The 11,508-nt window shown below is 41.9% G+C and overlaps 1 protein-coding gene across 2 annotated transcripts; it reads right to left on the reverse strand.

The window, feature by feature from the left end:
- Nucleotides 1–347: 347 nt before the first annotated feature.
- LOC123133179 (phosphatidylinositol-3-phosphatase myotubularin-2-like) lies at nt 348–11,272 on the reverse strand. Of its 2 annotated transcripts, none has more exons than XM_044552714.1 (19): nt 10,892–11,272; nt 9,054–9,194; nt 8,776–8,823; nt 8,529–8,603; nt 8,390–8,449; nt 6,377–6,407; nt 5,352–6,306; nt 5,187–5,260; nt 5,010–5,067; nt 4,856–4,921; nt 4,524–4,614; nt 4,287–4,418; nt 3,738–3,898; nt 2,723–2,807; nt 2,235–2,381; nt 1,782–1,841; nt 1,635–1,699; nt 903–1,161; nt 348–739 (listed from the first exon to the last, which is right to left on the reverse strand). In XM_044552714.1, exons 7-19 carry the CDS (start codon nt 5,522–5,524, stop codon nt 677–679), a joined length of 1,434 nt encoding a protein of 477 aa, XP_044408649.1. In that variant the 5' UTR covers nt 5,525–6,306; nt 6,377–6,407; nt 8,390–8,449; nt 8,529–8,603; nt 8,776–8,823; nt 9,054–9,194; nt 10,892–11,272; the 3' UTR covers nt 348–676. The 2 variants fall into 2 exon arrangements, with proteins under 2 accessions (XP_044408649.1, XP_044408648.1); XM_044552713.1 differs by having other exon boundaries at nt 4,856–4,924.
- Nucleotides 11,273–11,508: the final 236 nt, after the last annotated feature.

Below are 11,508 nucleotides of genomic sequence, written 5' to 3' on the forward strand. Positions count from 1 at the left end.
GAGGGGCAGAGAAGATAGAGCAGTAGAAGAATCGAGGGGGCAAAGAAGGACCAGACCAGACCTTGATGTGGGCGTCTGACTAATATCCTACTACCAAACAAAGACAGCGAGTAGGAAGCCCGGGGACAGTAAAGAGCGACAAGCAGGGAGAGCCCGGGGACAGTAAAGAGTGACAAGCAGGGAGAGCCAAGTAGCGCAAGTTGGCGAGGAGTGTGATGAACGGCAACATGCCTGTCGGCTATTGTTTCAGTGATGGTAGGCTTGGATTTGGTGCCCCGGAAGTCTGCTCTAATTTTGCGTCTCGTCCTCAATTCCGTTTACCTGATTTTAGTAGCGCAAACAAGATGGAACATCCACACCCACCTGAATTTCTGAAACAAAAGGAAGGCATAACACATGACACTCCGTGCTAAAACAGCTCACGGAGCACCAGCTCCCAGCAATGTAGCCAAGACAGTGCAAGTCAGTGGGCATCCAAAGGGGAAAGCAATGACAATAGTTTCCCTACAGCTCGCAAAAACATCAGCTAACCAAAATTACACAACTGTTGTTGGTCAATCGAAACAGGTTCTCGGCTTCCCCATTTCGTGCAGCTACGTACTATACACCTAGTCATAACACTGGAGCCCATGGTCCGTACTATTTTCTTCCTCCACTTGGCTTCTCCGCGTCTGAATTAACAGTACGGCTCATGTTCCCTTTTGTGGTCACCAAGTCTAGATTCAGCATCCTTGATTGCCTGTTTGTTACATCAGAAAACAGAACAGGCACGGGATGATTAGAAACAGCCACACTCTTTATTTGGTCTCTTATCAAACCAAACGTTTTGTCATGATCCTATATATTTCAAAAAGAAGACTATGGAAAGATAGAACAGAAATATTTATTAGAAAAATAAATACCTTCACTGCTTCCACATATTTGCATTCTCGATCACTGCCTTGCGATTCAAGTGGACAAGCCCATCTCAAATAGAATTCAGGCCAAAGGGTGGGTGCAAGCGTTGGAGCTGGCGGGACAATCGGCCCATTCCACTTGCTTGGTTTATAAAAGGGATTTCTGTGCTCATGAAAGATGCCGCCGGAAGCCCGGAGGTCAGCCAAGTACTCCCAAATGCAAGGACAAGAGCTCGCGACTTCAGCTTGCTCCCTTTCCCAGTCACTTGCATTTTAAGTAAGAAGTTATTTTTAACATCAAGAGGAAATCAGGTACAACAGATGAATGGATCGGATTCTATTTATTTTCAATCAAGAGATATCGTGCATGATCCGGGAAGGCCAATCTTGGAGACAGACAATCGTAGAATTTCAGTTCCCATGGCGGTTAGGTTACACAGTTCAAGCATGAGCAAACAATTGATCTACAAATAGGATGTCAAATTGGCAATTGATTACATGCTAAACTAATACGTAGTGTTCACAAGTAGGCTCCAAAATAATTTGGAGTGATTTGAGCACGAGGCAACTTATAGAACGATTTGTCAGCTTAGCACGATTTTTGTCCGTTCGCACATGGCCCTTCATGAATCATGATGCATAACATTCAGCCATCACCTTTTTCTAATCGGTTACTTTATACAGAACTGAATTTAAGGCACACATGCAATCATGAAAACACCAAGCTAGTATACTTACCTATTGCATAGGAAGTTCCCAAAACGGCACGATAACACAGCATCAATAAAGTCAACCAGGAATACCTGTACTTCAGGTTATCAATATCCATGAAGAGATTTGTAGTTTGAGCATATTCAAACAGTGGAAGAAAACAAGAAGTCTTACAGTTGAGAACTCAAATGCAGATGGGTACATGCGCAACAACTGAGCAATACATTCTAGCCACTGAAAAATAAGAAATCATATTAATTACAAGGCACATTAAAAGCATGTATCTGCACAGACAAACATAAAATGTATAGATAATATAACAACACAGTCAACTATATATCTGTACATAGAGTTTAAAAGGACAGCATGACAACACACATTGTTGTTTTGAAATGCTCAATTCCATTGGTAAAATAATCAGCATATCCAACCGTCAACGAACATTATTTTATTATAAAAATATTTATTTCCTGACATGTATAATTTGTGAGGGGCATGTTGCAACCTAATCTTAAATGTCAGCCTTCAACCATAGCTCAATTTGTGCAATCAAACTCGATGCAAGCAAAATTCTTATATTAGTACAAACTGTATCGGGAAAGATGAGAAAAATAGCAAGTAGACTACCTGCAACAGTACTGGTGAAGTTTTATTATCTGATGCCTGAGATTTAACCGAAGGATTTGCAGGCCGGCATCCTTTAGCTATTGTTGGAAGACCCATCCTCTCCGCAAATTGATGGCCAAAAGCTAGCCAATCTTTTTCCACAAGCGCCTATATATTCAAAAGTGAGTCATCCATTATATTACAAAATGTGAAAAATGATGACAATGACAATGGCACTATTGCAAGAATAGTTAAAATAAAAATGCAAATAGAAAGTACTAGACAGCATGAATGTTACAATTAATTTTGATGCGTGCAATTAATTTCGACACGGAGCTGCATGGTGTCAAAATAAATTGTAGTTCTAATCTCAAACATCACCGATATGCTTTTCTATTTCAAGCAAATAAACAAATTATAATGTTGAACTCGAACTAAAAGATTTTCAGTAATGAAAACTATTCTGCTGCCAACTGCATTGCGAAGTTTCTACTATTTGCCATCTGTACCTGAAATCCAGTGAACGTTCGATAATACGGATCAAGCAGGAGGGAAGCAAGTCCAACTAACTGTGTTGTTCTGTCCCAGCCATCACTGCAAAAGATAAAAAATCAGATCAAATAAACAAAATGCCTTCCTAAGCTGATTAAAGACACTAAGCGACAAGATATAGAGATATGAGAACCTAAGATGGTATCCAAAGGATTGCTTTGCATGAGATGTGAACAAGACAACTAAAATTTGAAGTCCTACTGGTTGCTAGTACAGACCAGAATTTGGAAAATATGAATTTTAAGTTCAAATTCCATAGCAACCTCCAAAAGGTGACCGGACATAAATTGCTTCTCAGCTCAAATTTGTTTTTACAAATAGAGAGTGGTTTTTCTGCACCCTACCTCGGTGCACCCTCGGTGCACCACTCAAAAAAAAAACACCAAAACATTTCAAAAAAAAATATGAAACTTTGTAGGAATGATCATCAACAAATATTAGAGAGACTTGCAGAGTTTGGTGATCAAATGACATTCATGGAGCTCTGTACAAAAAAGACAAAATTACTGAAAATTAGTCAATATGTACATGCACTATTTGAGCAGATTCTGTAATTTTTTTCTTTTTGGTATAGAGCTCCTCGGATGTTATTTTACCACCAAACTTTGCAAGCATCCATAACATTTGTTGATGATCATTCCCACAAAGTTTCAGAATTTTTCGAGATGTTTTGGTGTGTTTTCTTGCGTGGGTGCACCGGGGGTGCACCGAGTTGGGGTGCAGCCACTACTTTCCCAGTACCAAATTGAAATGAGAAGCACATTACAGAAATTTGTAAAAAACAGAAATCAGAAATCAATGTTGATACATGACATAAATCAAACTGAACCCAGTACCAAATTCAATGTTGATACATGCAAATACAGAAATCAGAAAATGTGATCACTTATGTTCACCATTTACCACATTACATGAATTGATTCAGTTAACAAATATTGCAGACAATGAGATACGTAAATTGTCAAAACAGACCTGCAATGCACTAGAACTGAAGCTGATTCATGGGCAATTTTTTCAGCAATCCAGGAACCACCAATTAGGATAATTTGAATATGATTTAGCCATTCCCCCCGAATAGAAAATTTTGTCATGCTATTTATAGTTCCGCCAACCCAGGCTGATCCATGATTTACCTTAAAAAATAACAATAAATTGTCAATCTCCTCTTCTACACAATGATTCTTGACAACTTGTAGACATTTCAATATGATGAAGTCAAATACTTCTACTAGCCACTAGGCTTAAACTAGAATCCTGAACCACTAGGAGTATCTACAAACGACCATATGGCCCTATAACTAATAAAATCTGTAAATAATTTTCGCAGCAGAAGCTTTTCGTTGGCTGCATTATAGAAAATACATGCAAATATGGGAAGTTGCAGTCTTGTTTGGTGTAGAACCACATATGTCGTTACAAAATTTACACATGAAAAGAGTGCATGCTGGGTTATGAGGTATCTATCTAACAGACCTAAAAAAGAGATGTAGTCCTCAACTTTTAAGGAAACCATAGACTTACCAGGTCTGCAGTGACAGATCCAGCTAAAGGTAGTCCATTTGATGAAATTGATCCATGAGAATCAACATACTTTCGGAGAGATGAAAAACTAACTCTCATTTCATATATGTCTTCAATTCCTAGGTAGACAACCTGGTCCCGCCAATAAAAAACAAGATGAAACAAAGGACAAAGCAACGCTATGGAACATAAGCACTAGACAACAAGCACTAGCCAATACATACATATACTACTTACCTCAGATTCTGGATAGGAACAAGCTGACTCTGAGCCACCACCATTTCCTACAGTGCTGACCGCTGGCCGAGCATCAACTATGTATAATTTCCTGTTTACAATGCAATCAAAATAACTGTGACATGAATATTACTGGAACTGTTTATAACATAGGTATCAGAATAGTAAAAAATGTGAAGAAGTTTAAGCGGGTGGCGTAGGAGTCAATGATAACTAGGTTAGCATTTGTTCAGTTTACTGTGTTGATTCCCCATTTTTTAAACAAAAATATAAACATCAAATATGCCATCATCAAGCCCAACCAAAAAGAATGAAAAGCATACCCAGAATACCTTATAGGGCCTGTGCGGTGAATTCCTGGAGTGCGAAGGGCAGATACAAGTTTTTCATCCTCATACCTACTGATGCAAGAAAACTTACAATCAGATCAACCGCATTCCAAAGTCAGTGTATGTGCCAAATCAATTTAGATGGATAACAACTCACTTCTTAAGATTCTTGATTCCCATGGGCTGAGAAGACCTTGCCAGGACAGCTCCACATACTGTTATATAAAAAAGTGTCATGCTGGTTACAACTAAATGAAAGAATCTCTGAATAGTATTTCTAGCAAATTCAACATAAAAAATTGGTGACAACTAAATAAAACGAGAGCACACGCACCAAAATCACACCAGGAAATAACAGGCAAGCGACTAAGAGCTCGGCTGGTAGACATTTCTTCTAGCTCTTCATCACTGATGGGTGATACAAAAATGGTAAGATTAGTCGAGCATATGTTTAAACATAAAAATATTACACATGATATTGCAAATGGTGTAGAAGTACCTTATGGTGCGTGGGACTATCAGGTGAGATGGATAGGTTGAACATAAGGAATAATCGGAATTGACTTCAGTTACCCTCCACCATTTATCCTCTAAACTCTTTTGAATTTCGAAACCGGTGCCCGGAGGCAACCATTTACAAAAAAGGCGTTGATATTCTTTCAAAAGCCGCATATTGGGACTGGTTCGATTAGCAACCGCGGGTGGAGTGGAATTAAGTGCAAATGCAAAAAGATCAACCAAACATGAAGGTTTGGCACATCTTGTCAAATATTCCACTATCTTACTCAGCCGCCAAACAAAACAGCATAATTATCTCATGAGTAAATTTTATTGCAAGTACAAAATTACAATATGTCTAGAAAGAATTCATTTTAGGCAAATCAACTAAGCAGATAGTAGAAGCAAGCCAACCTTGTGGTTTCAGCACATGATTTTGCTTATTCCAAACTCTAAAGGAAAGGCTGTAATGATAAACTATGACAGCTGACCAACCTTGCTTTTGGAAATGAATTCGTACAACCAATACAAGATTGAGAAGCAAATCTAGGTTTTCATGATGGATACCAAGGGAAGAAAAACTTTAGAAAAACTGGTGTAGATAATCATGAACACAGATGATTTTAGATTACGTGACAGGGGACATTGATGCCATGTTTTTATTTATTACAGACCAAAGGTTTTTAAACAAGTTAGAAAGTTAATATAAATATTTCTACCAAAGTATTATGTACTCTAGAAGGTATTTTTTGATACAATGTTAGCATATTTTAGATGCCATATATCAAAGCTGACCTAGCAAGTCAAATAAAGTTGAATTGGGATCAAATAACTAGCTATATGATATAAGGAAGTGCGGATGCATGAGAAAACAAAATGCAATGTTGCCTTGCATATAAGTACCTCTTGCTTTTGTTCAGATTTCAAATCAAACACCAGCACTCTCATATCGTGACCTGAACCGAAAAACCATTAAAATAGACATATATTTGTATTCAAAGAGAACTCCAAACATTAAATACGTACCAATTATTTCAAAAGACCTTACATCCTGTTCCTGTAGAAAAGAGCATGGCTTTAAATCATTTGACAAAATCAGTGCAATGAGTTATTTAAGATGGTCATGGACCAATTTTTACATGTACTAATTTACATTTCTCTTTAGTCCACCACATTAATCTATATCATCAAAAGTCGTAGGAAACACTAATATCATGTGAGGACAGTCGTACAAGAGGGACCACCCCAAGGTGCGCCCACTTCAGCTGCACCAGATGGGGTATCCTTCATGCAGGGCAGTATGATGGCCATCCTTTATCTTCACGAACCAAAGCAGCAACATCTTGCCATTGCCCCTCTTGGTGCTGACACTACTGCCGGTAGTCAAAACCCTCCTTTCGCAGCTATTTCCCTCTAAGGCGAAACGCTCCCCTACAAATGCATTGGGACATGCCAGCTTCGTTGGATTACTTAGCCCTGTTCATCTTCAGTGCTAGTGCGCTCGATCAGTAAGCTATTACGCACTTCTTAAAGGGTGGCTGCTCGAGCTGGCTCATCTGTCTTTCTTCCTCTCCCTTATGTTGGTCATATAAGGGGCTTCTAGATTTTTCTCTTCCTATTTTGGATTTGCTTTTTTGTAAATAATATAGAAACTATCTTGTTACGATCCTATGAATAAGGGGTTCTCAACACAGGCTCGCGCCTGTGTCTGTCGCCATGGACACCACCAAGATCCCTCGGTGGACACCTCCTCCAGCGACGTCCACCGCACTGCTGATGACCTGGTTGGACAAACAAGAGATCATGCCGCTACAGCCAACGTTGCCCACCCACTTATGACCACATTGTAGAAGGCCTCCACACTTTCACAAGCTGGAGTTCCCTACCAACCATGGCAAGGGTGACCTACTGTCGTGGCTTAATCAATGCGAGAATTTATTTGCAAGTCAGTGCAAATTGGTGAATAAAAAAAATGTGGTTGGCATCCTAGAACCTCACAAGCTTGGCTAACCTATTGCATTGCCACAAAGTGTGCAAGCATGATCAGGCTCGATGGCAAATCTGTCATCTTGACAGTAGCGGACTGCTTCTGCAGGCAAGCTTACTTCATTACACTAGCGCACCCATACATAGCACCATGCATGGCGCTGTCTCCAGTCTCCACACCATTCCGGTATCAAATGTCTTTGACTGCAATCCCGTTTTCACCTCTAACTTCTAGATTGATCTCTTTGCCACGTGTAGTAGCTCTCTTCGGATGAGCATTTTATTTCACCCCAGACTGAGGCAATCAACAAGACAACTGCCATGCACCTCTGCTGCATGACCGCAGATCGTCGACGCCAATGGTTGTTCTGGCTCCTCTGGGGTGAATTTTGCTATGATTTATCCTTCCATTCCACGCTCAAGAAATCATCTTTACGAGTAGTATATGGTCAGGATCCTACCGCTGTTCGCCACTACAGACCAAGTGAAGCCCACACTTTAGTCATTGATCCTAAGCTTCAAGATTGCGACCTCTTCCTGGCTGATGTTTGGACTCGTCTACTGCAAGCTCAGGAGTACACCAAGGTGCACTACGATGGTCACCACCACAAGCTTCACTTCAATGTCGGTGACTAAATTTGGTTGCCCTTCATCACAGTGCAGCCAGCTCTCTCCTGGAGAGCAAAGGGCAAGCGGGGGCCTCCCTACTATGGGTTTTATCGCATCGCTACCAAGATCAACAACCCGGCCTATCACCTTGAGCTACCAGCCTCCATACACATTCATGATGTCTTCCAAGTTGGCCTCAAGACATATGATGGGCCACCTCCTGTTGCTCCCCCATCGCTCTCCCCTTCTACATGGCAGGTGGTCCCCACACTAAATCCAATCTGAAGTTGCCCTAATTTCCGTGTCTCTCCTTTCCCCCACTAAGCACAGCCATACAACACCCCCCACCCCAGCAACACATTGATTTTATTTTTCTTAATCACGGGTCGCAAATCGCAACAATTAGATATCAAATTGCGATAAAGGTAACCTAAGACAACTTACCTTTATTTGCTCAACTGTAGTAAGAGGGATGGTACCCAACTTGCTTTTTGTTTCTTTACTCTGCAAAAGAAAACACCATACTCATTAGAGCAATAGTAGTATGATGATGTGTGAAGAGACCCACATAATATAGACTTACCACGAAAAGAAACTGGAAATTCGTCACTAGGAGAATGCCATCATCATTTGTGTTTCGTAAACGAATACCATCAAACTACGAAGAGGTGGGGAAATTAAATATGAGAAGAAAAAAATTCAAATTTAAAATATAGTTGATTATGCAGATCATTGTGTAAGCAAATAACAAAGTCAATTTGTTCTTGAAACACCCCAAAAAAATTCTCCTTTTGCATAAGCTTTTTTTGTAAGTCGAGGTGGAGGCTAACCTTGGTAATAATCTTCTCGCCCTCTAACAAAAAATGCGACCATTGATCCTTGGAGACAAAAGGAAACAACAAACAAGATCAGAGACAATGACCATGACCACACCCTAACCCTATCGCCCAAAAACCTACACAGCCATGGTCATGCGCACAATTATCAGTGGTAAGGAGTGGCAGCGAAGCATTGTACCAAAAGCCAGACCCTAACACCGCCTCTCACGCACATGGCACAGGCATCAAAGGACAAGGTAGTGACACGCTACGAGTGCGAGATAACGTACCGCAATATCCATCTCTATGAAGACTTGACAAACCGAAAAACTTGGTCAAAGAGGTTGAAATCAACCAAAACTTGCTTTCTCCTCGTGATCTTGCTGCTTGGTGCTTGCGATTACCTCAATTAGCTGCTTGGTCTCTGTTTTCTGTTAAGACAGAGAATATCAATATCTTATTCATCAAGATATAAGCACATAAGAAACTCGCCAACCAGCTAGACAACCGATTGATACAGAATAACATAGACAACAGAACAAAGGAGCATATACAAGTTTCTGAAAGTCATTAACATGAAATAAGCAATGGAAGTGTTAGTGCTGCAACTTCTACACATGAGTACCATATACGGATACACAATAGCTCAATCAACTACCATGCACATAAGATCAATCAAGTCACACTTGAGAAAAGTCCACATTTCAACCCAAAACTAACCACTCAGTTTGATTTACAAACGCTCATCTTTGAAACCGGTCGTATTGCACCCTCAACTTAGTACAAAGGTCAAAAGACAACCCTACTCTTGGTTTTGGGCTGGTCAACCGGTTTTGACCAAAGTCAAAGCTGACTGAGCGCTGACTGGGCATGAGCTCTAATGGGAGAGAAATAGGTGGGCAGTGTTGTTGTGCCTGGTGGAGGCCGGCATTGCAGGCTACGAGCTCGTCCCCATCGAAATGGGGCCGCGCGTGGAGAGGACCGAGACCTGCCTCTCCAAAAACGTAAGCTGCCCGTCTGCACCATTCAGATGCACAATTACTGTTCCCTCTCATGCCAGTTGCCATCAATACAAGCTCTGTTTTCTGAAAGCATGTCGAGCAATTGAAATTCAGACATGAAATCTAAGGACTACTACTGAATTGATCCACCAAAGTCTCAGTTACAACTTACAAGTAGTAGCATCGATGTGAAGAGGGGAGGTCGAATTGAAACTATTGAGCGATGGAGGGAGGCGAGATCGAACACATAAGAAGCATATGGGGAAGAGCAAGAGGTGTTCTTGTTGCACTGGCCGCATCAGACTGCCACGCCTCTTCCTCCACAACCTTGCACTACAGCGCCGACAACCCGCCAGGACCTTGCCGCTGGCGGAGCATGGGAAGAACCTCATGCCGCCGAAGTCGTCGCCAGCACCTGCGCGAGCGCGCGCGGGAGAGGCCCTCCAGCAGCAGCGCTAGCATGCCCTCCGGTCGCCAGCGGCAGACCTTGGTGGTGAGGCATCAAAGGCGGCGGCAGCGTGTACTAGGTCGGGCTTCTCGTGGACTGAATCAAGAGAAGGGTAGGTTTAGATGCTGCCTGCGTGAGTTGGCATGCCTAGTCAGCCTTAAGTTCGGTCAAAACCGAGACCAGATTGTCGTTTGAACTTTGTGGTAAGTTGAGGGTGCAATATGCCTGGTTTCATAGATAAGGGTTGTAAATCAAACCGAGTGGTTAGTTCGAGGTTGAAATGTGGTGCTTCATGGGACACACAAACTGCCAATCAGATTAGAAACTTTTATTTCCAGCATCATGTAAAGACTATTGATCAATCCGAACAAGCAAACAATCATGCTCAATACAGAGGTTCTGAGGGCCGGCTGTACTGTAACTACCTATATGTAACCTGAGCCTTTGGTGTATTTCTTCCAACCTTAATGAATCAACACGCAAAGCTCTTGCGTGTTCCCGAAAAAAAAAATATCTTTCCAATGGTAAACAAAATATATACTATGACCCTGAAGGTTTTTAACCAAACAAAATACAGGTGTTTCAGCAACACCAATTAAGTATCACCGAAATTTCTTATCCAGCCACTAGTGTACGACTGTAGAGAACAGAGGGAACAATGGAGCGGAGGAGTGCTTACGTCGGCCTCGCGTGACTGTCGACAGCAGCCGGGGATGTCCGGCGAAAAGCGGCCGAGCAGCAGCGATCGGTGACGGAGCAGAGAAGCGGAGGGTAGGCGGAGGTTGGAGTTGGAGCAGGGCCGGCGTCGGGGAGCTTGGAGCGGAGGCTTCCGTCGGATCTTGGAGGCCGGAGGCAGAGCTTCGAGCGGTGGCCGGAGGCGCTGCCCTTGGATGCGCTGCCCTTGTATGCGGCTGGATGACAGGACGAGCGACGATTCCGGGAGGCGGCGGCGGCGAGGTGCGCGCGAGAAGGAACCCTATCGAGGTTTTTTCTTTTTTTCTTTTTTGGACCTCAAGGAACCCTCCTATCGAGCTCGTTTGGCGGCTCGTGCACCTTTCGTGTTGATCAAATCATGTAGACCTATACTAAGATGATCTCGTATATCTATAGCTATACCTATATATCCCTGCAAATAAAATAATTAGTGTTTGGGCCCGTCTGTTGCTAATTTTGCAGAAAATTCCTTATCTTTTTAGTCAACCCGCGGTATTTTTTAAGTGGTTAATTTGTGTTACTGTTTTCTTATAAAAAGGACCATGCGTTTTGAAGTATTCAATCCGCGATCCTTTTTTAGGT

Source organism: Triticum aestivum, chromosome 6B (genome assembly GCF_018294505.1).
Source record: "Triticum aestivum cultivar Chinese Spring chromosome 6B, IWGSC CS RefSeq v2.1, whole genome shotgun sequence".
Lineage (NCBI taxonomy): Eukaryota > Viridiplantae > Streptophyta > Magnoliopsida > Poales > Poaceae > Triticum > Triticum aestivum.